We start from the raw sequence: 26,492 nt of genomic DNA, 5'->3' as shown, positions 1-26,492 counted from the left end.
AGTATTGTTTGCAGCAGTGCAGCTCTGTCTTCTCTTTGTAATGTGTTCATTCTTCTCTTGTATGAGCAGTGATCTCAGAAATGCAGTCTGTAATGCATTTTTTATCATTGCCCTTAAAATATATGAGGATATTAAATGACAATAATATACACTTGTCAAGAAAGGCAGGGGAGTTTGGATATTAGTGAAGAAATATCAAGAAATGTGTGCTGTTTGCTTCCATTTAAAACCTTGAAACAATTACTTCTACACTTTGTAAGTGTATCCTGGCTGACAAACCCACAGCAGGTAAGGGAGTCTGAATTGTTGTGTATTCCTTCTCCCTCCCACTAACCATTCACAGTTGCAATCCATTAGCAACAAACACTGAGGTAATGCCTACACTGTGCTTACATCTGTTACACGGATCCAAAAGTTTGGGCTTCAGCAATTCTAATGAGTTCACACCTCATTTGCATATCCACTGTGCTCACAGACATGTGTTTACACCATAACAAGGTAATTGTGTAGCTAAGGAACTTGAAGGTGAGAGGACTTGTGTATTTGTGGAACACACAGGATAGACTTTTCTTTAGATTTATCTGCACAGAAGGCTTCTGATGTTGCTAAGGTATGCTTGTATTTTTCAGGTACATGCTAGATTTGCTGACATGTTATGAAGAGAGCTGTTATATATATATATATATATATATATATGCATTAGGAGATTAAACTGTTATCTGTATGCACTTCTTATACTTCACTCTTGGCATAGGCATTTTTACCATGCATTGACTTTCACAGATAGACAGCCTCATTAACTGTCATTACAAGTGTGATTGTTAAAACTGGTTACCTTTGTCTTTTCTATCTTATTCCATGGCAGCGTAAAGTACTATATTGTCAATGACACAGGGGCGTACTGCTTCTAAGATGGTCCAAGCCACCACCAGGAGAGTGCTGGGCACAGTGAGAAGTGCAAGCATATACAATTTTCATTTGTGTTGTCTATGTGTATACGTTTTGTGAAAATCGTGTGGAAAGCAATTCTAGCAAGTGCATCATGTGTTATTGATAGATTCTACAAACTGTCATTTTCCTGTTGTTTTGGGGGTGGAGAAGTCAAGTACTATCTGTGTGTTTCCACATCACAAGTTGGGTTTCAAGAGTTTTGATCTTGCAATTGTGTTATCATCTTGGTATTTCCATGTTTATACAGGGAAAACTGTATCTAATCAGTGGCATGTTGTAGCATAGCATTCAGGAATTGATGCAGGAACCTGGATGCTAATGCCTATGATAAACCCAGCATATGCCTCGTTGGCCTCTGAAAGGTTCCTGTAGCTAAAACTAACAGCTACACATACCTTAGTCTCCACAGGTACTGATTCCCCCTTGGTTTGTCCTTGCTCTCAGTTGTGGATGACAGAGGTTGCAGACTTCCTGTAGTATGTCTCTAGCCACCCTGTAGCAGTCTACATTTCCACATCATGCAGAACGTGGTAGGTTAACAGGGGTCTAAATACCCTTCTCCTCCATGGTCATGGTCTATTTGCTGCAGCAGCAGCATAGACTTGTGCTTGTTGCAGATACATATATAAAACAGGAACTGCAGCCCCTAACAGTATTTCTATATACAGTATCTTCTGTGGCTGTATTCCAATAGGTTTTGGAATTTGCAGGGAAAACCTACATTGAGTCTACATGGTTGCTTTATAGCTTGTTGAACAGCTCCTCCATTACGAATTAGTTGATTAGCATAACATTCAGCTGCTTAAGCTGTAGTTAGAATGCCACAATGTTTATTGTGTTTGTGCAGCTGTACACACCATGTAGAGCCACTTACTGAATACAAAGCGGTGCAACACCCTGTGCACATCATGCCGTGATGCACACATGGTCTTACTAGACTGTGTAGGTTTTACTGAGTCTGCACCTTTGTTTTTTCATCGTTTATGTTAGTCCAGTTTATACACATCTCCAGAACCAATATAAAACAAATACAACTTCATTTAGGACACAGAATTTGTATACGAGTCACATACCTCTCAACCTCTTAGCTCAAAAAATCTAGACAAAGCCAAAAATAATGGGGGGACAAAGGCTCAAAAATATGGACACATTTTAAATATTGTGCTTATACATTTAATAAGTTGACAGGATAATAGGGTTTGCAGCAGTATGCATTTTCTAAAGAATATAAAGTCTGAGACATTAATATTAATTGATTTAGTGATTCTGGTTGCCACTAATTTGTCAGAAAACTGTAAATTTTACGATGAACAAATCAAAAATATAAGGCAAAAATCTGGACATTCTGTAAAAATCTGTACAGTTGAGAGCAATGATCTGAGGGTGGGTCAGGTTCCTTTCCAGACATAATTTTCATCAGACAATTAAAGCATTCAACTAAAAGTTTGCTTATAGAAAAGGCTTCAATAACTTCATTACTAAAGCCACCTCATTTGTGTAGAGGGATACAGCTTTGCTTATGACTTAAGTGACCCGAGTTTGATTAGCAACCAGAAACTGGAAGAGATGGCACACAGGAGGAAGGAATGACGAGGTTATGCATTCTTTCCACTCTTTAGGGGTTGTTGGGAGTACATATCTGTCTGTACATGCTATATTAGAGTCCCTAATAGGGACTATAAACCACAATGAGAGGAGATGCAGGATCTCTGAGGATTGCATGTCTTAAGAAAGAAGGTTATGCCCCTTGCAGTCGCCCCTTTGACTGCAATGAGCATATTCACTGTAAAGAAAAGAGAACAATCCCCCTTTTCCTTGCAGGATAATGGTAGAACTCCAAGTGCACTTGGTTCTCACCACTAATAAAATGAGAGGGTTTTGTAGCTTCTTACCCCTGGGGTAGTAAATGAGACAACAAAGTGGCAGGGGGAAGACTTGATTTTCCAAGAAGGAGCAAAGAAAAAAAAATCATTATTATGTTAACAAAGTGACTCTTAAAGCTAGTTCCAGAATGAAAATGAAATCAAAAGTTGAGAGAGAAAACAATCAAGTTACAGCCAAGACTGTGTTATGTATCAACAAGCACCTCTGAAATTCATAAGCACAATCTAAAAACTGTGCTTATGGAAATCTAAAGTGAGTGCAATGCTTCACCCTACTAACAATTGAAATAGTGGCTCATGTAGGTGCAAAAGAATTTTCTAAGCTAGAAAACAGCTTGACAAGTTACACATGTAAACTCAAATCTTGCCACAACCACAGTATATGGCTATGTATAAACATTAAATTTAACTGGTGAAAATTCTTTTGAAAAAAATCCCTATAGTAAAAACACCATCAAATACAGAAACAAATACAAGCTGCACTCATCATATGTCTGTTACTAATGTCTGTTGGTCCAAAGATACCCCCATCCAGGTCATCTCCCCTGTCTCCAAAAACACTGGCACATATGCAAAAGATGTGAAGACACATCTTTGTCTGCTCACACACAAAACAGTTCATGAGCAATAGCAGTTAAAGGCTGCATAAAAAGTATTGCATTCCATTCATTGCAGAGTTATCCTCACTATAATGAAATAATAAAGAGAGAGGCATTATTAATACGATGCAACAGGCAAGATGGTATTCTCTACTGGTACAGAATATCAAGTGGATTTAGTCTGACACTAAAATAAAATTAAAGGTGTTGGCAAGTACTTTGGAGTTACACAACCTGATGGGGGGCAAGCGGGCTTTGTAAAGAGATGACAACATTGAAAACTGCAGGTACTTGTTAGCTTTTTTTAAGGTGAAGTCTCATCCTTGTCTGTCCTTTTCTACCTCAGAAAGCTGGCAAGTGCCCACCAGTTATCAGAGCTTTGCCATCTCTTTAGAATAGCTATGTCCCCATTTCCTGTGTGCCTAGTATTTCTTGCATAAAAGCCCAGTTCATGGAGCATCTAAGCCACTACCCAAATGTAGGTCATCTGCGTCACAGTTAGGGTTTCTTCCCTAGGTACCAAAGAGCTGCAACTCATTCTAAAATGAAAATAGAGCAGTGGGTTGTTTTGTTAATAGTGACTACCTTAACAGTATCGTACCTACATTTCCAGGTAAAATCATCTGCAAGAATGAACTTCAACTCAACATAAAAAAAATAATGTTAATATGACGGCTAACACTGCTAAAGATTCTCATGTTAGAACATGAAACTGCACCCTTGGGAATGCACATGGATACAATTCTTTTTGACACACAATAATAAAAAGAAGTTATGTTCTTACCATAACATACCATGCGAGTTGTTCATCTCACCTTTGTTCTTTACACGTGGGTTCAGAGCCGATCCATCGGCTCCAAGTCGGCCCCTTTCCAAACTCAAGATCTTTGAGTTAGCTCGAGGCACAGTCCCTATCCCATGACGCTCTCCTACCAACCCCAGATCTAGTTTGCTGAACCAGCAAGAAAAAAACACACTAAGCAACCAATTATAAACAATGTACATAGTACATAACTATTTACAATAGCTAAACAATAATCTGGTTGGAAAGATGGACACTAGCAAGACCAACCAAACCACCAGTCATACCTGTTCTTCCATAACCTGGAGGGGGAAGGTGAGAGGGAGTGTAAGAACAAAGGCGATATGAACAACTCACATGGAACGTTATGGTAAGAACATAACTTCTTTATGTGAAGTTGTTCAATCTTGCCGTTTGTTCTTTACACGTGGGTAGCGTCTCAAGCACCCTAATCCTGCAAGGCTCACGGGAGTAGATTCCTGAGAATGGTGGAACCAAAGGAAACCCTGTCCCTGGAGGCCCTGTCCACTTTGTAATGAGTGATAAACGTATGAGGTTTGGACCAAGTAGCAGCTGCACAAATGGTGTCCAAAGGAAGACGGGCTGCGTGGGCTAAAGACATAGAAAACAGCTCTGGTAGAATGAGCTTTCACCTCACTTTCTAAAGGTTGTTTAGCTGAAGAATATACAAATTTTACACAATCAGCAATCCATTTGGACAATGTAATTTTGGATACCGACAAACCTTTCTTATTGTCTGCATAGTAAACGAATAGTTGATCAGATTTCCTAAATTCTTTTGTTCTGTCCAAGTAAAACCTCAATTGTCTGTGAACATCAAGCTTATGTAACATGTACTCCATTCTATTAGCATGATGTCTGAAAAAAGTAGGAGGGTCAACAGACTGGTTCAAATTTGCCTCGGAGCAGACTTTAGGAAGAAAGGTTGGCGTTGTTCTTAAAGACACTCTGTCGGGGTGAAAGACTAGATATGCAGGCCTGACAGAAAGTGCTTGTAGTTCAGAAATTCTACGAGCCGAAGTAATAGCCACTAGGAAAATTGTCTTCCAAGAAAGGAACTTCAAAGGACAAGATGATGCAGGCTCACAAGGTGGAAGAATGAGTTGAGATAGCACCAAATTCAGATTCCAGGAGTAACAGGATGTCTGAAAGGTGGCCTAAGGTGATGAGTTCCTTTTGAAAAAAGCTTTACATAATCTGTGGGACATAATGTTTGAGCCACTGCATCCCACATGGAAGTTAGATATGGCAGCTAATTGAACCTATATCGTAGAAGCTGCAGCACCATCGTGAAAGAGCGAAGTCAAGAATTCCAGAATGCTATGAATAGGGGCAACATAGGGATCAATACCATGCTGAGAAGCACAATGAACAAATCACCTCCATTTGCTATTATAAAGTTTCCTGGTGGAGTCTTTGTGAGAGGAAACTAATATATGTTGAACCACTGGAAACAAATCATGTGACCTGGCTAGGTTGGGAAGTGGAGCAGCCAAGCTGTCAGTTTGAGGGAGACAAGAGAGGGATGAAGAGTTCCCGACGAATGAGTCAGAAGGTCTGGCACTGGGTTCAGAACCCAAGGTTCTTCCACTTGGTATTGCTGTAGGAAGGGGAACCATATCTGCCGAGGCCAAAACGGGGCTATTAGAATAACAGTCCTTCCCAGGCTTTTGGCTTTCTGTAAGAATCTGGGAATCAGAGGGATTGGAGGGAAGGCATACAGGAGACCCGAGGGCCAATCGTGTACAAGTGAGTCCCTTAGGCTGTCCCCCGGTGGGGGGTACAGGGCAAAGTAGCTTCTGCATTTGGCATTCATTGGGGATGCAAAAAGGTTGCAGCAAGACTGGCCCCATCTGCGGAATATCCTTTCCGCCACTCGTTCTTTGAGGGACCACTCATGAGGTAACAGAATGGCTCTGCTCAGTTTGCCCGCTATCACATTGGATGACCCGGGTATGTGCGTTGCTATCAGAAAGTGTCCGGTGGATACAGCCCAGTGCCAAAGTCTCAGGGCCTCTCGGCATAAGGGGTAAGACTTGGTTCCTCCTTGCTTGTTGATGTACCAGACTGCTGACATGTTGTCTATCTGTATTGCAATCGTCTCTCGAGGTAGAGAGTCGTGAAAGTGTTTCAAAGCTAGAAACACCACTCTCAACTCTAAGACATTGATGTGCAAATGAGATTCCATGTCTGACCAAGTGCCTTGGACAGTTCTTCCCTGAAATAGCCCCCCCCCCCACCCTATCAGGGAAGCATCCGTGGTCACTGTGGCTGTGGGAGGGGGAAGTACAAATGGGCAACCTACAGTAACTTGGTGGCTGTTCAACCACCAAAGAAGGTCCTTTTTGCAAGCATTTGTCAGAAGAATCTTGTGTGACATTGGAAGCTGTTGATAAGACCACTGTGTGAATAGTAGCCATTGGAGTATCCTCGTGTGCATTCATCCCAGAGGAACTGCTATGAGTGTAGCTGCCATGGTGCCTAACAGCTTCAGGACCTGGAATGCCGGAACTCTCCTTTCCATTAACAAATGGGCACTTGACTTTGCAAGTATATTACTCTTTCTTGAGGCAATCTGACCAGGGAGGTGGCGGTGTCTAGATATGCTCCTATAAAGGAAATATGCTGCGATGGCAATAAAGCAGATTTTTCAAAATTTAAGGTTATGCCCAACCTGGAATACAGGTTGATAGTGTAATCTCTGGCACAAATTAGTTGATAACAATGGAGGCCAGCATAAGTAGTCCAATACTTTATTGCATTTATCCAAGTCAATTCAAATAGGACATAATAATGCCCGAATATCCAAAGTAATCCAAATTCAAACCGGTTTCGGCAAATGCCTTCTTCAGTGAAAAAAAAGTGAATTCAGTAAGCAACAGACATCATGAATATTTATACGGTGCCCCAGCCAATGGCAAACAATGGTATGGTCCATACCCCCCTTATTTTATATATCAAAGTGTACTGTAATACAATGATATTTGTATTATATAAATATTATTTTGATTAGGTAATGTTACTTTTCAATAACAATTCAACCTAAACATATATTATATATGTTGTGTTGGTTAATAATAGCAGATTGCTACAAATAGATTTAATCATAAACAAACCTAAATCAATAGTTAACTAGTTAAATAGTTAAAAAACTATTGAAACTAACAAGTTCATAATATAAATTATTATTCTCATACAAAACAGTTAGAAAAATTATATAATATATCCAAAATAGTTATACATACTGGCTACCAAACATTATATAAAGATAATCATAATAGATGAAGGATACATCCATATGAACCCAGTTATTAAGTAGCAATATACAAATACAACACTAAAATCAAGATAAGTATATAAACAATATACTTATCATAAATGGTCATTTAGACCCGGTGGAAATAAGGCTCCAAGATGGATAATCCAGTATTTTTCTTTGTGGCTAAGTATGTTTTGCCATCCTTGTTGATTATTCCTGTTGCCAGTAATTCTATCAATAATAGTGAACATGAACTTGGCTGTGGGGTGTTTGATAGTATGTTGGTAAAGAGCATTTGTGTGTTTCTTATTACGAATGTCACTCCGATGTTCTCCTATTCTTATTCTGAGTGAACGTGAGGTTTTACCCACATAGAAGGCAGAAAACTGGCATGTGGCCAAATATATAACCCAGCTGCTTGAGCAATTACCAAATATCCTAAGATTGTAGACTTTACTAGTGTTAGTACTGGTAAATTGCTTGAGCTTATTCACCTGGTTACACCAGGAACAGTGGCCACAAGGGAAAGTTCCCAAAAGTTCATCCCCTGTTATTGTCAGTTGTTTACATTTGGCCCCTCCACTTTCCCTCTGTTTATAGTGGGAAAACATGGATCCCAAGGTTCTACCACTCCTATATGAGAATTGACACTTTGTACCCAAAATTCTTCGTAGATAATCATTGGCTAACAGAATATTCCAATTATCATTTAGAATATTTCTTACTACCTGATTGTTCCTACCAAATGTAGTAACAAACCTTAAAGTGGTATCCTGTGAATTCCGTGTGTGGTCCCTATATTCAAGCAATGTGTTCCTATTCTGTTTGTCCGACCATGCACTAGCGGATACAATATCGAAAGTGTGATACCCCCTTTCCAAAAATCTATTCTCTAGATCAACCTTAGCATCTTCATAATCAGTAATTGAAGAGCTAATACGTTTAATTCTCAAAAATTGAGATTTGGGGATATTGCGGATGGTGTGGCGCGGATGCATATTGGATGCATGAAGTAATGTATTATATTGCGGATATTTACGATGAATCTTAGTACTTAAAGTGTGGTCATCATTCCGGTAAACAGTAACATCCAGAAAGTTAATACTGTAGAAGAGGAATGTAACAGTAAACTCAATACCCCAGATGTTACTGTTAAGATATTCCACAAATTCATGTAGATATGATGAATCAACACGCCACACCATCCAACAATCGTCAAGATATCTCTGCCAGATATCAATCTCAACCAAGTAAATATTGTGCAATGGGTTATAAATAAGGCATTCCTCAAGGTAAGCCATAAAAAGATCAGCATATATAGGGGCAAAGGATGCCCCCATGGCCGTACCTTGTAGTTGCCAGTAGCACTCCCCTTGGAAATAAAAGACATTCTTGCTTAGCACATGCTCAGACATGCAGATAATAAGTGTATTGAAGCCTGGTGGGTACAGCCTGGTGGTGGCGGTGAGGAGCCAGTCGTCGAGATATGGAAAAGTACAGTTTTGTACCTACCATAAATGTAGATGTTCGAAGATCCACATTGCTGCAGTCCTTACACTTGGGTAGTCCGCTGTCCTCGGTCAGCCCGAATATCAAAGTATTAGGCTGACGTCGGCCAAGGCGCTTAAGACTGACATCAGGACGTCAGGGTACAAATGCGCATGACCGACGTCATATCCTCAGTCTTTTCTTGCCCCAGATGTCAAAAGACCCTAAAAAGAAAGGTCAAAACCAAAAGACAGCAAAAACCAACCAACCACCCTTGCACTAATTATATGTACAATATATACAATATACACAATATTTACAACCCAACCCACACAACCGCCTCTAACTACAGAGGGGAAGGAGGGAGGGTAAATTGGACTGCAGCAATGTGGATCTTCGAACATCTACATTTATGGTAGGTACAAAACTGTACTATGTTCTTCATCTCACATTGCTGCAGTCCTTACACTTGGGTAGAATCCCAAAGCAGAGGTAAGGGAGGATGGCAAAACTATAAAGCAGCAGGAGCTGCCAAAATGCCCTGTAAAATTGCAGTGGCAAAACCAGCCCTAGATTTAGAGTAAAGTGGAAGGTGATAATGCTTAGAGAAAGTATGCACTGAACTCCAAGTAGCTGCCTCCAAAATATCTTTAGTTGCCACCCCTCTCAAAAAAGCTGTAGAAGTGGCAGTAGCCCTAGTGGAATGAGGCCTAATCCCAGCTGGAATCTCCTTACCATGATGGGAATAACAGAAAGCAATACAAAACCCAATCCACTTAGAAATAGTTTGTTTTGACACAGGCTTGCCCTGAGAACCCAAAGCAAAAGAAACAAATAACTGCTGAGACTGCCTGAACCCTTTAGTTCTGCTCAAATAATATCGCAACTGCCTGTGTACATCCAAAGTGTGCAAAATCTTTTCCCCTTTATTTTGGGGTTTGCATAAAAAGTAGGCAAATGAATAGTTTGGTTTAAAGCCACACTAGAAACCACTTTAGGCATAAAGGAAGGATTAGTACGCAAAGATACCCTATCCTTATGGAAAATTAAGAAAGGCTCAACCGCCATAAGGGCCTGTAATTCAGAAACCCTTCTTGCAGAGGTAATGGCCAACAAAAAAGCAGTCTTCCATGATAAATATTTCAACTCGGCAGTAGCTGCAGGCTCAAAAGGTTGTAGAGTGAGTTTCTCCAACACAAAATTGTGATCCCAAGCAGGAGTAGGAGCTCTACGTGGGGGTCTTATATTCTTTGCCCCTCTAAGGAATTGCTTAAACAAAGGATGAGAAAACAATGGTGGGTCACAGTCATAGTGAGCAGAAATTGCTGCAGCATGAACCTTAATAGAAGAGAAGGACAAACCTTTGTCCAGTAACTCAGTAAGATATTGAAGAGCCACACTTAAATTAGGCTCAGAAACATCAAATTCCTTTGCTGTACTCCAAAATAAAAATCTCTTCCATTTATCTGTGTACACTTTCCTTGTACTAGGCCTTCTGGCCTCCAAAATAACATTCAAAACTTGCTGTGGAAGCTGAGACCCTCCAGGGTTCAAAACAGAATATGCCAGGCTGTTAGGTGAAGAGAGTGAAGTTTGACATTGAGTAAATGACTGTTCTCCTGAGACAGCAGGTGTGGAATCGAAGGCAAAGGCCATGGAGGCTCCCGTACCAGACTTCTCAGTAATGGGTACCAGTGCTGTCGAGGCCAATCTGGAGCTATTAAAATCATCTTTGGCTTGTCCTGTCTGACCTTTAGGAGTACCTTTGGGAGGAGAGGCAGAGGTGGAAAGGCATACACATGAAGATTGCTCCAATTGAAAGAAAAGAGCATCCACTTTCCAGGCTGTGGGATGAAACCTTTTTGTGCAAAACTTTGGCAGCTGGTAGTTTAGTGGAGAAGCGAACAGATCTATGTCTGGAGTTCCCCATGACACTGTCAATTTCTGAAATACATGAGGATCCAATTTCCACTCGTGGGGATCCATAATTCGTCTGCTCAACACATCTGCTAAGGAGTTCTGTGCTCCCGGCAGAAACCTTGCCTGAAGATTTAGCTGTAAACTGAGAGCAGTCTCCCACAAAATCATTGCTTGTCTGCATAGAGGATAAGAATGTGTTCCCCTTGCTTGTTGATGTACCACATGACAGTTGTGTTGTCTGTTAGAATCAACACCTGCCCTGGAAGAAGTAAATCCTTGAAAGCTATTAATGCAAATTGGACTGCTAACATCTCCTTCAAGTTGATATGTAGATGTTGTAGTCTGGCAGGCCACGTGTCTTGTATCCACTTTCCATTTAGATGAGCTCCCCAAGCTTTGTCTGAGGCATCTGTCGTTAGAATCTGACTCGCCTCTGGCCGGGTCACAGAGAGTCCCTTGTTTAGGTGACATTCCTGAGCCCACCACAAAAATTCCTTTTGAATGCAAGGTATTATCTGAATGACAGTGTCCATATCCTGGCAGTGCTGTGTCCATACATTTTGAGATACCATTGTAGCTTCCTCATATGCAGTTTGGCATTGGGAAGCACCAGAATACAAGATGCCATGAACCCCAAGGCTTGAAGGACTGTCCTTGCAGTCAGCCTGGACTGATGAGACAACTGATGGAAGTAAAGGGAAAGATTCTTTTGTTTGTCCGTGGTCAAAAGGCCATCTGGGATGCTGTATTCAGTCTCACACCCAGAAAGCACATGTCCTGAGAGGGTACTAGACTGGACTTTATTTCGTTCACAGAATACCCCAGGCATCTTAGCACTGCTATCACATATTGCAAATGATGAAGAAGTTCGTCCCTTCCTTGAGCCAGAATCAGGCAATCGTCCAAATAAGGATAGATCTGTATTCCTTTTAGCCTGAAGAAAGCTATCACTGGAGCCAGAACTTTCGTGAACACTCTGGGCACAGTAGATAAGCCAAAGGGCAATGCAGAGAACTGATAATGAGAAGTCCCAGCCCGAAAACGCAGATACTTCCTGCAACTTAGCCTGATAGGAACATGAAGGTAAGCCTCCTTGAGATCCAGAGTCACCATCCAGTGATCTTTGCCCAGCAGAGGTAAAAGCTGTTGCAACGTCAACATTTTGAACTTGGGAATGTCCAGATAAGTGTTGAGGATAGATAAATCCAAAATTGGTCTCCACGTGTTCCCCTTCTTTGGTACTAGGAACAGGCGAGAATAAAATCCTAGGCCCACTTCTGGCAGAGGGACCGGCTGTATGGCCTCTATTTGAAGCAGCAGAGAAATTTGTTTGTGAGCCTCTATTCTTTGCTGAGGAGGAACGTCTGGCATGCCTTTGAAAGGAGGCAAGGTATGGAAATAAAACTTGTAACCTTGGTGTATGATATCCAATACCCATCTGTCTTGGGTAATTAAACTCCAATTTTCCTTGAAGAGTGCCAACCTTCCTCCCAAAGGTGCTGCCAGACGAAAAGGCTCTGGCAGCTGAAAAGGTAGGTCATTGGGCCTGTTTACGAAAGGACTGGCCCCTGCCCTCACCGAAGACTGTGCAGGTGAACTCCCTGTTCTAGGCCTGAAAGAGCCCTGAGCTCTGCCCCTACCACGTCTAGATCTACCCCTAGACTGTGAATCATAAGAAGGGTACGTCCACCCCTTAGCAGGCCAATTCCTACTAAACTTCGGAGGCTGAACTTGCAAAAAATCTTTAACAGTCTGCATAGACTTAGCCTTGTCTTCCATTTTCTTTAAGACTGCCTCCACAGGTGAACCAAACAATACATCAGACTGTAAAGGAGCATCTAAAATCCTTGTCTTAACATGGTCAGATAAATTCTGATCCCTCAGCCAGGCGTGCCTGCGAAGAACTGACCCAGTGGCAGCCACCCTAGACGAGGCCTGTATAGCATCAAAACCACATTGTAAAGAATGCTTACCCACCTGTTCAGAAACATGTACCAAATCTTGTAATTCTTTACACTCAATACCTTCCGCCAGAGCATCTACCTTAGACTTCAATTGAGAAAGTAGATAGTTTTGATATTTCAACATGTGAAACTGGCAATTCAAAGCCCTCATAGCTAAGGTGGAAGAAGTATAGACTTTCTTTCCCCATCTATCCAAAGCCCTGGCCTCTTTATCTGGAGGAACCGGATTTTTACAACAGAGGCCTTGACACCCTTAGGTCCCTGACTAACAGTTTCTGGGTCCGCCCTAGGACTCTTATAAAGATATTTATGAGCTTCAGGCACCCTGTAATACCTATCCGGTTTAACAGGAGCAGGAGGCAAAGAATCAGGATTAAGTGAAGCCTCTGCAAACACATCTTCCACAACATCCAGAACAGGAGGTATAGCCAAAGGCCTATGCTGGGGTAAAAGCAAAAATTCCCTAAGCCTTTTCCTGGAATCAGAGAAGTCCTGACCTTCCCACTTAAAATGTTCCCTCATGGAATGAAGAGTCTCTGAAAAAGAAAAATCCTCTGGAGGAGAAGCAGAAGGAGTAGAATCATCCACATCAGAATCAGAATAAGGAGAATACTTCTGCAATTTTAAGCATGTGCTTCTTGGGCACAGATCCTGATGAACTAGGAGTGACACCAACAGAAGCTAAACCTGGCCTGCCTCTGGGAGAAGCCTTGGAAACAGAAGGAGAGGGCCTAACCACCCTAGGAAGGGAGGGGAGTACAGTAACCTGAGAAGCCCCTTCAGCCTGACCTGCCTCCTGAGAGGCCACATCCTGCAATAACAAAGTTTCCCCCTGGGACTCCAGAGAAACCTCCGGCGGAACCACCGGTTCCACTGACACCTCTAAAGAACCGGCATCCGGCACGGACGACTCTTCTTGCCTGGGTTTAGCTGCTTTGTCTTTGCGCTTCTTCGAAGAAGCGGGCGTCGGAGCATCCGACGGCATATTATAATTGCACCGCTTCCCGAAGACCAACCTGGCACAATCTAACCTTCGCTTAATAGTGCGCTTATTGAACCTAGCACAAAAGCGACACCCAACAACGTCGTGCTCAGGCCCCAAACAAGGAATACACAAAGTATGATAATCTCTATGCGGTATCTGTTTCCCACAAGAAATACAGTTATTCACTTTTTCTGACATCCGGTAAACCACTGAGGCAAGAAAAAACTAAAATATTCCCCAACGGGGTACTTAGCCAACTTTGACTCGGTCTGAAACTCCGAATTCGAAAAATTTCAGAATGCCGAACGGCACTTGCAATGCTGCTTCTGCATCGGACCATGCGGCAAAAAAGACTGAGGATATGACGTCGGTCATGCGCATTTGTACCCTGACGTCCTGATGTCAGTCTTAAGCGCCTTGGCCGACGTCAGCCTAATACTTTGATATTCGGGCCGACCGAGGACAGCGGACTACCCAAGTGTAAGGACTGCAGCAATGTGAGATGAAGAACATCACCCGGAATCCTAAACATCTCAGGTGAGCCATGACCACTGCCATACATTTGGTGAACACTCTGGGGGCTGTGGTGAGACCAAAGGGCAGAGCTCGGAATTGGTAATGACTAGCCCCCAGTCGGAAACGCAAGTGAACTCTGGATGGCCTGGCCATTTTGATGTGGTAGTACACATCCTTAAGATCTATAGAGCACATCCAATTGCCCGTTTCAAGAAACAGAAGTATCGATTGAAGCATGACCATCTGGAACTTTTCATTTTTGACAAAGGTATTCAGTTTGCTGAGGTCTAAGATGGGCCTCCAGTCCCCTGTTTTCTTTGGAACTAAAAAGAACCTGGAGTAAGTTCCGGATCCTATTTGGTCCACCAGGACTGGCTGGATGACTCTTTTTTGTAGCAGCCTTTGAATTTCTATGGTTGCTAGATTCTGAGGACTGGGTGGAACATCTGGGATTCTTGTACGAATGGAAGGGGATTCTGAAAAGAGAATGCTGTAACCTCTGGTAATTATGCTTTTTACCAAAGAATCTGATGTAATTCCTAGCCAGGCATCTGGGTATAAAGCTAAGCGACCCCCGACTGCCACCACAGCAGAACAGCCGGGCCTCCTTTCAGGAGCGCTGATAGGGCTTGCCAAGGAACTGCTCCCTGTCACCCTGGTTCTGCGCCCCCCCCCCTCTGCCGCCTGGGCGGTGTTTACCATTATACCCCCCTCCTCTGCTCCTGGAGGGGGGCTCACTACTTGTGTTCTGGAAAGCTCCTTGGGACTTTCGGAACCACATTTTTCCACTTTCTGCCCTTTGGGGTATGGTCTAGTGGGGGTGGAAAAACGGACTCCTACAGCAGATAGAGTCTTTCCTTCCTGCTCACACCTAGTGAGTGTCTCCTTGACTTTAGGCCCAAACAAGGAAGAGCCATCAAATGGGGTATTAACAAAGGAAGACTTGAAGGCTTCCGCAAAGGAGTATAAGCGCATCCAGGATCGTCTCCGCAGAGCTATCGCAGAACCTGCTGCCCGGCTCAATCCATCGGCTGCATAAGTAATAAGCCACATGGACGAGATCACAATAGAATTAAGGGTGTTAAGCTGTGCCGTTACTTTCGCTGAAACAGCATCATTTGTTTTCCCTGTAGAGTATCTCCAAGATCTTTGAGGAGATCTCGTTGAAGACGGGTAAAGTGTGTCAAATAGTTGAATGATCTCATTGCAAATGTCGCGGAACTAAAGATGCATTTCTGTATCTGTCCATAGCCCTAGAGTCTTTATTAGGAGGATGAACAGAAGAAGAGGCTTCTGACATCTCTTTCTTGGTGGCCGCCGCCGCCACCACCATGGCATCAACGGGGACTCCCTTCATAAGAAAAGACCTGTCTTGAGGGGAGGTGATAAATTTGTTGGGCCTCCGAGGGACTGGTTCCATGGAATCAGGAGACTCCCACGCCCTTCGAGCGACCAAGTCCATTAGTTCGTCAAAGGGCGGAGTAACCCAGGAGGTGGAAGGTTAAGACCCAAAGGCCTTCAGGAGCACCGACTCATCCTCTGCAGGGGTAAGGGACTGCCAGTCACCCCTCTGCCTTAATATTTCCAGGATGTTTGCAAATGAGACATCCTCAGAGGAGGACCGTGGGGACCCTTCTGATTCCTCTAAGTCGGTGTCTGATATTAAGGATTCCTGAGGGGAATCTAAATGCCTCCTCTTGCGCAGTCTTTTTCTGGGGACTTCATCAGTGGGGGCACCTGGTGAAGTCTCAGTCAAGCAGGGGTCACCCAATGGGGTTACCTGAGGCTCTGGGTCCCGACGCTTGGTGGGGACCTGTGGTGTAGGGACAGAATGCTGCCCTTTAGGGGAGAAAGAGGAAAGATCCAAAGAGGTAAGGGTCTTAGCAGACATGACCCTCCTCATGGCATCGAAGGCACCGGTTTCCCGACCCAAGGAGTCTGCCGGATTCGAAGAAGATGGCAACATCCCAGGGGCCAAGACCACGGGCTCCGAACCAGAGGACGGAACCCAGCTCATCTATGCTGAAGCCCCGAGAGGAAGAGTCGGAACTGAACCATCAGTTCGACTCTCTCCCCTGGAACCAGCGAGAGAGTGTCGGCTCTGAGACTCTTCAATCGGAACCAAAGAAGTCAAGGTTGATGGGGCCGAGGGCACTGGAACAGGCCTCGGCTCCGAGGGTTCCACCACTATCAGATCCTCTCTTTCCAGCTCCAAAGGCTCAACTGGCCTCGGAGGAGAAGCAGAAATCATGGTGGGGGGGTTGTAGGCTTCAAAGCCAACTGGGTCGAAGCTGAAAGCAATTTGGCTAGGGCCAGTTTCACCAAAAGTCTCTGCACCACGCGGTCCACATCGATGTCGGAAAGGGTACTGGAAGAACGGGTCGAAGGAGCTGAAGAAGCCACCAACTTAAGGATCAGGGACTTTAAAACTTCTGACACTGGCTCCAACACAATGATTTGGCTCCGAGGTAAGATTTCAGTGCACGGCTCAGAAGGCTGTGGAGCCGGCAACCGAGTCTTCCCAGAGGTGCTCAGAACAGAAGAATTGTGCTCTGATGACACCTTAGAAGACTTTGACCCCTTCGAGGACTTGGAGGTCTGATCAGTCTTGTCTAATGCTTCTTGAAAATCTGGCTTCAACAGCCCTCTATCGACCTTCACCTCTCTAATAAAACCCTGCCACTGAAGGAATGGCAGATAGAGCAATCTTCTTGTAAATGTAGTGGACCCAAGCAGTACACACAAGAAACATGGTTATCGGTGATGGACATCTTCTGTCCACAGTCACACCTTTTACATCCAGATTTTTGTTTCTCAGACATTATAAACAGAAATTACACACAAATATCAGATCCCTGATAACAATATCAAAAAGTTGAAACCACAGAACTCCTTAGAAAGTTCAGATCCCTGAACTGCAATAACTATGAGAATAATGACACAAAAACATTCAAATACAATAATTCTAAGAAAAATAAGGGGATAGGGAATTAAATTTGACAGAGCCCTGTCAAGTAAATGCAACTTGAGAAAGGTTAAAGGCCTAGGAGCAACCGCTCCGAATTAGAAGACAAAAATATAATTTCCAGTTAACTCACTGAACAACAATTACAAAAAATATGAGAAGTCTCACAAATATCAGATGCCTGATAGTCTAATAAGTAATTTTAAATTCTTTTAAGATAATAAAGAAGGTACTGGCCCGAGCTTCCTCCGAAGATCGTGCGATCCGTTGCAGCGGCAAACTAGATCTGAGGTTGGTAGGAGAGCATCATGGGATAGGGACTGTGCCTCGATGCTAACACAAAGATCTTGAGCTTGGAAAGCGGCCGACTCGGAGCCGATGGATCGGCTCCGAATCCACGTGTAAAGAACAATCGGCGAGATTGAACAAATTCACATCAAGTGTTTATAAAAATAATTGATATCTATTGGGATCTATCCTCTGTCAAATTCAACTTTATATCAAATTCAATATGTGCTGTCTTTACTTGTTTATTGCTGCATTGTTGCATCAGTTTAGCCTTACATCAGAATGTGTACAACGTTAAAGCTTTCAATTTCAGTTTGCTTACTAATGTTATTATATACTGTAACTTCTAATAGTTAATGAATTTCAAATTAATTTTGTCTTGCCAAATGCTGCATATTCTCTGCTGTACAAATGTTCTTATATTTATATACATTCTAGTGAAAGCAGTTAAAGTATTGCACTTCACTGTCAGCCTCTTTTTGCTTCTGCCTCCACTGCCGACAGCCTATACCAGCAGGAACTTCCCTGTCATCAAATGCAGATAAACAAACAATAAAAATGAAGATGCTGCACAGCCCAGCAATGTGGAGTAAAAGGATAAAGCCCTAACCATGACCCAGACAATCTCAGTTCATGTAGTTGAGTGGGTGCTGGAAGAACAAGGCAGGGAGGATAAGACTGAGTCACTAAAACCCGCTTGCCTACTTTGGGGAGTGGAAGTACTGGTTCTGGTCAGCCAGTTACCACCACAGAAGCTGGTGATAGTGCCCTTCATAGTATGTGAGTAGAAGCATGCAGACATAAGGGGTCAAAACAGGAATCCCAACAGTGACATATCTGATGACACTGGCCATCAGAGGCAAGATTGAGGCCTTTAAATAAAGGCTTTCAATGCCAGTAGGCAAAAATATAACTCCATGGCTGTAGAGAGAGATGCTGTACCCTCTGGTCAGCTACTGCCACTGCCCATGAGATACTTACCAAAGGGGAATAAATGGACTGAAGAACACTGGGGTGGTTTGTTCATCAGCAGGCATGGTACTAAAATGAATGCAGGACAAACTACATACAGACATTATATGTCATTTCACAAGAGTAGTTTCTCATGTAAAACTTGACAGCAGTTCTAGGAAATATGTATGTATTTTATGTTACTCCACACCTAAAAATGTAATGTTCATAAAATGTATCTTTATTTCTGTTACACTTGAAAGTAAACAAAATCCATGGTGTTTGGAAATATTGTGAGCTTACCTGACATTGTCATGCCGCTGAATATAAATTTTGTGGAAAATTCTTTCTGGTGGCTTCAGGAAATCTTCTTTCATTTCCATTGCAACATTACGAGGCAAAAGACTCATCAAAAGTCGTTCCTAAAAAGCATGCTCAATATTAGCTTATAAATTGCACCATTTAATCTCTCAGTAAAGAAAGACAGCTGACATAATTTTAATTCTAACCACTGTAGATGTTACATTATTCTTGAAGCACTTAAAAAAAAGTTATATTCTTGAAATATCATCTTGTCATAAAACTGATGGCAATGCCACTCCTGTTATGCCATAAAATGCTTCTGTATTACAAGAATCATGCTTGTATTCAGGTTTATGACATGATATAGGCCAAAACAAACCAAGTAAAATGGCAATATTGTAGAAAGACAAAGTAAGGAAAAGAACACAGTTTATATAAGGCTTGCATATTCATGCAGACTGGGGTTTTAATTTGTGTATGGGAGTTCAGAGGAATTCAGCATATTATTACTATAGTGAAATATTATATACACACACATATAAATATATATATATATATATATATATATATATATATATATATATATATATATATACACGAAGGTTTCCTTGCCATTTGACTGACAAAACAAAATGCTGAAATACAAAATGTCAAAAATACTAAATCTTGAAAATAGAATTTGTCCTTTCCCTACTATTGTCAAATACCAGAAGTGGTATATATAATTAGCAGGTGGGGGCAGGGCTTGCACCCCAGCATTAAACAACTCGTTGATATTTTGTGTTTTTGGCATTTTGGCATTTTGTTTCAACTTTTTATTTATTCATTTTTTATCAATCATTATAAAGCCATTTACAAATATATATATATATATATATATATATATATATATATATATATATATATATATATATATATATATATATATATATATATATATATATATATATAGACATAGATTTATAGATATAGCTATATAAATATTTACATATAGCTATAGACATAAACTTGCAGCTGTATAAAAACATACCTATATAGCTATATATCTAGCTATATACAGTGGATATAAAACGTTTACACAACCCTGTTAAAATGCCACATTTTGTGATATAAAAAAAGAGACCGCAATAAATAATTTCAAAACTTTTTCCACCTTTAATGTGACCTATAACCTGTACAATTCAATTGAAAAACAAACACATCTGTTAGGGGAAAAATATAAAAAAAATAAAAAGTGTACAATATGCTGGTTGCATGTGTGCACACCCTTAAACTAATACTTTGCTGAGGCTCCTTTTGATTTAATTACAACATTCAGTCTTCTTTGGTAGGTGTCTATCAGTATGGCACATCTTGACTTGGCAATATTTGTCTACTCTTCCTTGCAAAACCACTCCAAATCTGTCAGATTGAGAGAGCATCTCTTCGACACAGCCCTCTTCTGGTCACCCCACATATTTCTTATTAGATTTAGGTCTGGACTGTGGCTGGGCCATTCCAAAACTTTAATTTTCTTCTGGTGAAGCCATTCTTTCGTTGATTTGGATGCATGCTTGGAGTCATTGTCATGTTGAAAGTTGAAATTTCTCTTCATCTTCATCTTTCTAGCAGACACCTGAAAGTTTTGGGCCAAATGTGACTGTTCGTAATTCCCTCCACCTTTACTAAAGCCCCAGTTCCAGCTGAAGAAAAGCATCCCCAAAGCATGATACTGCCACCACCATGCTTCACCATGAGGATGGTGTTCTTTTGGTGATGCAAACTGTTGATTTTGTGCCAAAAGTACCTTTTGGAATTGTGACCAAAAAGTTCAACCTTGGCCTCATCAGACCATAACACATTTTCCCACATGCTTTTGGAAGACTTGATGTATTATTTTGCAAATTTTAGCTGCGCCTGGATGTTTTTCTGTGCAAGAAAAGGCTTCCGTCTTGCAACCCTACCCCATAGTCCAGACATATGGAGAATACAGGAGATTGTTGTCACATGTAGTACACAACGAGTACTTGCCAGAAATTCCTGCAGCTCCTTCAGTGTTGCTGTAGGTCTCTTGGCAGCCTCCCTGACCGGTTTTCATCTTGTCTTTTCACCAATTTTGGGGGGACGTCCAGTTCTTTGCAACATTACTGTTGTCCCATATTTTCTCCACTTTTTGATGACTGTCTTCACTGTGTTCCATGATATAGCCAATGCTGTGGAAAATTTTTTGTACCCTGCTTCTAAATGACACCTTTTGACAATGAGATCCCATTGATGCTTTGTAAGCTCTCTGAGAACCATGGCTTTTGCTGTAGCAGGCAACTGAGTAAATGTCAGAAAATCCTATTAGGACAGCTAAACTTTATTTGGGGGTAATCAGAGTCTCTTTAACTGATGGTAGGTGTGTACCCAAGAAGACTGAATGTTGTAATTAAATCAAAAGGTGCTTCAACAAAGTATTAGTTTAAGGGTGTGCACACACAACAAAGTATTAGTTTAAGGGTGAGCACAATTATGCAACCAGCGTATTGTACATTTTTATTTTTTTATATTTTTTCCCCTAACAGATTTGTTTGTTTTCAATTGAATTGTACAGGTTATAGGTCACATTAAAGGTGGGAAAAGTTTTTGAAATGATTTATTGTGATCTCATTTTTTTACATCACAAAAACCTGGCATTTTAACAGGGGTGTGTAAACTTTTTATATCCACTGTGTGTGTCGGTGTGTATATATAGATAGATATATATATATATATATATATATATATATATATATATATATATATATATATATATATATATTATATATATATATATATATATATTTTATATATATATATTTTATATGTATATGTGTGTATGTGTTTGTATACATATATATATATATATATATATATATATATATGTGTGTGTGTGTGTGTGTGTGTGTGTGTGTGTGTGTGTGTGTGTGTGTGTGTGTGTATGTATATATATATATATATATATATATATATATATATATACACACACACACAAACACACACACACACACACATATATATAGTTATATTATATACCTAGCTATATATATGTATGTGTGTGTGTGTGTGTGTTGTGTGTGTATATACACACACACACACATACATACATATATATATATATATATATATATATATATATATATATATATGTATATATATAGAGAGAGAGAGAGTCAGCTATAGAGATACACATACAGCTCTACTTCTAATGATTGAAAGACCACTTACCTGAAACTGAATTCACCAAGACAACACCAAACTGTTAATTTACCAAAAAATCACACTACTGAATTTTTTTTAACAAGGAAACTATGCATTTGGCCAACACTGAAAGAAGAAACACACCACGGTATGTCAAACCCACCCAGGGGGAGGTACATCCCCACACCCACCAATGTGGGGGAGGCTGCACCATCCTCACACCATCTAACTAAATATAACAAATCCGGGATCGCACTACAGTGAGGAAAAGAGCAAATTTCCCTATGGTGGCCAAGTGAATATGTTCCCTCTTAAAATATTTGGCAGTGTGATTATTCTGTAAATTTCGCCTCACAGCAAGAGGTTCGCCGGTTCGATTCTCGGCTGGGGTGCCTTCTGTGCGGAGTCTGCATGTCCTCCCTGTGGTCGCGTGGGTTTCCTCCATGTGCTCTGGTTTCCTCCCACATCCCAAAGACATGCAGTACGTGGATTGGACACTCTAAATTGGCCCTAGGTGTGCATGTGTGTGCCTTCTGTGGAAGGTTGGGCCCGGCGGCTGGCAACTCAACACTGTAAAACTCCACTGCCAATCATGAGCGGACAGATGATCTGCTGTGGTGACCCCTAACCGGGAAAAAGCCGCAAGAAGAAGAAGAAGGTGGTGTTGTCTCAATAAATTCAGTTTCAGGGAAGTGCTCTTTCCATCATTAGAAGTAGACCCAGACATACAGATATATAAACATAGCTATATATTTATATGTCCATTATGGCTACCATTTCAAAAAGCACATATTAAGACTTTATGGGACCTACTTCGCTAGAAGGCAGTTCACCAGTGGTATCTCTCATACTTATTTGGCCCCTCTTCTTTACATCTACTGCTCTGTGAAAGGCAATGTCAAAGGTCTATGACTAGTGTTCTTTAGGCAGAACTTCTACTTTGCCAATTAAATACCAATGATCACCCAAAAGAAAACTTGCAAACCAAATGGGATAAACAAAACTGACCACAAAACCCCACTATAAAGGGCACACTTCAATAAACAGAGTGTTTCACACTCTATTTCATCAAGAACTTCATCAAAATGAAAAAGTGTAAAAACAGCACTTTTATATACATCACAATGTCACATGACTAAAACAGCTGACTTTTATATAAATATCTATTTAATAAAACAATAAAATAATTTATATAAAAATGCATTTATGAAACAACCAAATACGTGTAAGAGACCTATATTTTATCCATTAATAGCCAAATGTCTTACAACTGTCACATGATCAACCACAAAAAAGACATTTTCCTGAAAGTTAAACTCTTTTGGACATGTTAGCTAATACAATGTAATTATTATTCCTTAATGCTAAATTTTGTTTGTATATGTGATGCTAGAGTTTCCTTGTTGTCTTAGCAACATAAAACCCTTGCAGCTGCAGCAGCTTGCAGTATGTACTGCCTCTGATGTTTCATTATGCATAAGAAACATTGCCATTGTTGTATTCCACTTCTAAATGTGATAATTTTGATGTGGAATCTGTTTCTGAGTATCAGATCAGGTTGCAGCATAACTGCCCCAGTGTTTTCAGAGAGACAGTTGAGAAGAAGCTATAGATGAGGAAATAGATTAACTGGGCATTCCTTGACATTGAGAAAGCATATGACAATGTCCCAAGAAAGTAGATTTGAGCAGTCCTGCAGTGGTTTGAAGTTCCATAAACATTGATAGAATTAGTGGAGGCTATGTACAAGGACCTATTGACTCAAGTCCAAACAGTGTTAGGTCTCACACAGGGGTTGTCAGTCAGAGTGGGTGTGCATCTGGGTTCATCTCTGAGCCCTGTGCTGTTCATACTTGTGATGGACTACATCAGACAACAGGTCAGAGGGGACCAGTCAACAAAGTTGCTACATGCAGTTGATGTGGATTTACAGGCAGACTCTGAGCAAGAACTTCAGCAAAGGATAGGGGAATGGAATGCAAAACTGAAGGCACGTGGGATAAAACTGATTGCAGATAATTCAATTGTAATGGCAACAAATGGAGTAATTCATAAGAAGTTGAAAACTGAGCTATAAGAGACTATAGTGGAACAGGTTAACAACTTCAAGTATATGGGAGGAGCCCTTGAAGAAAAGAGAAGGGAAGTCTGAATGAGGAGGTCAAAGCTACAGTCAGAGAGGCTGCAGCCATCTGGTACAGACTGTCAGGGTAGTGCATGACAGAAGAATTCAAAGAAGCTGAAATGTAAGGTATACAAAACAGTGGTACAAACAATAGTACTGTATGGTACAGAAGCCTGGGCACTAAAAGCAGAAAAGTTGAAAAAGCTATAGGTGATGAAGTGCTTAAGGCATGTGGCATGATGGACACTGTGGGACAGATGAAGAAATGGAAATGTTGGTGCAGAAGCCAAAACAGCCTCAATTGCGGAGAAAGTCAAAGAGAGTGGAGTACAGTGGTTCAGGCACGTGCAGAATAGCAGAAGACAAATTGGTGAAGAAGGAACATACAGGCAGAAGGGAAGAGAAAATAAAGTGTCTAGCAGTGAGGTGGATAGATTGTATGAGAGAAGACCTGTGGCAGGAATGATTTTTGGAGAAGGTAGGACAGAGGCATTGGCATGAGAGAGAGAGAGTTGGTAACAGTTGACATGACACCCCGACCTCATGTAGAAAAAGGTGGATGATGATGATGATGATGATGACCTGTATCTATGCATCTGGAACCCTTACACTCATTACAAGGATAAGTACCTGTAATATTGCTGATAACCTACATCAGAAACTAAGCATATGAGATTTGGTAGGCATAGACTGAAAGATGAATATTTAATACAGCACACAGTGATTGAAATTGCAGATTAATTTAAGGACCTGGGTATATGGATAGATTCAGCTATGAGTTTTTCTAATCATATCAACCAATTGGTTAATGATAGTTATAGAACTATAGGTTGTATAAAAAGATTTATAAAGTCTAGGAAATTAAAAATAATGAAGTCATTGTTTGTTAGTTACATTAGATCCAAACGTGAGTATGGAATAACAATATGGAAACCCTATAAGAAAACAAGAATGAGTAAACTGGAAAGAGTACAACGGAAATATACCAAGGGTATCCATGGATGTGAACATTTAAGTTATTATGAAAAACTAAAATATCTAAACGTGTACAGTGTCTCTTACAGATATCGAAGAGGAGATCTTATTCAGGTATATAGGGCATTTAGGGACAACTACCTCTGGGAATGTTTGGGGTTATCAAAAATTACTAAAGAATCATCAGACAACTTATGCAGAAGATTCTATAGGAATGAGAAGTCAGAGTAGCTGATGCTTGGAGCAGACTACCAAATTACATTAAAGAAAGTACTAGTTTAGATATTTTTAAGAACAGCCTGGATACTTATTATGGGAAAAAGGTGTTTTAGTATAATGGCAAGCTAGAAGGACATTAATGCCCATGCTTGAAATATTGGTATGTATGTCTTTAACAACTAGTAACAAGAAAGTTTTCTAGTAACCATTTCCAATTTCTTCCTCTTTTAGTAATAAATAAAGGACCTGTAGCACTGGCTTCTGTTAGATCTCAATTTCCCTTTATTATTTTCCAGTTTTTGGAAATAACGTTCTTAACTTCTACTGCAGCTCTACAAGTAGGGAGAGGAAATGATCTTCCAAAATCATTACAGTTAATGTTTTCTTTGATAGTAATGGAATCTTTTTTCTTTTTAAGGTTAGGGTCAAATTTTACTCATCTATGCCTAGAAATTTCAGTTACCATATCATTCAGCTTAACAGATGGATATCTTGTATCAAAAAAACAAATTTGATAAAAACTTAATTTCTTTTTCAAATGTCTCTTCTCTAACAATTCTACTTAATCTGATTAGTTGCACTCTAATTATGTTGAATTTCATAACAGTGCTATGCAAACTTGCCAAATAAACATACTTATTAACAAAGATAACAGACATTCTGTTCTAAAAATACAACCTTATAGTAACATCTGGAAAATTAATGTTGTAAACTAAATCACTAATTGCACATTTAAAAAAGATATACTAGATTTTAACTCATTAAAACAAATTTCTTTAATTTATTCATCTATTCCATTCCAAATAAACAAAACACCTTTATACCTTCTATTAAATGAAACCTTAGAAAATAGATGATGTTGTTCTAGAAACTTTTTTCCCAGTCAGTCATTACAAGTTTGCAAATACAGGGGCTATACTGGCCATCATAGCCACTCCGCCTTGTTTTGGTAAAAAGAGATGTCAAATACAAAAAATATTATATAAAACAGTGTTCAGAAATAAGCAAATGTTGTTTATGTTTATCTCAGTGTTGCTTAGAGCAGTGTATTCACTCAAATAATATGTAACATAATCA

At 40.6% G+C, this 26,492-nt stretch overlaps 1 protein-coding gene across 1 annotated transcript in view; it reads right to left on the bottom strand.

Annotated features, from left to right (window-relative positions):
- Positions 1–26,492, bottom strand: part of ADCY1 (adenylate cyclase 1) — a 1,911,278-nt gene that overhangs the window by 1,525,663 nt on the left and 359,123 nt on the right. Inside the window, exon 4 of the mRNA XM_044065602.1 lies at positions 18,896–19,014. Coding sequence (XP_043921537.1) covers positions 18,896–19,014 — 119 coding nt within the window. The remainder of the gene's footprint in view (positions 1–18,895; positions 19,015–26,492) is intronic.

Source organism: Protopterus annectens, chromosome 3.part0, assembly GCF_019279795.1.
Source record: "Protopterus annectens isolate FY-2018-M chromosome 3.part0, PAN1.0, whole genome shotgun sequence".
NCBI classification, from domain to species: Eukaryota; Metazoa; Chordata; order Ceratodontiformes; family Protopteridae; genus Protopterus; species Protopterus annectens.
This window is presented reverse-complemented; position numbering and strand designations above follow the sequence as displayed.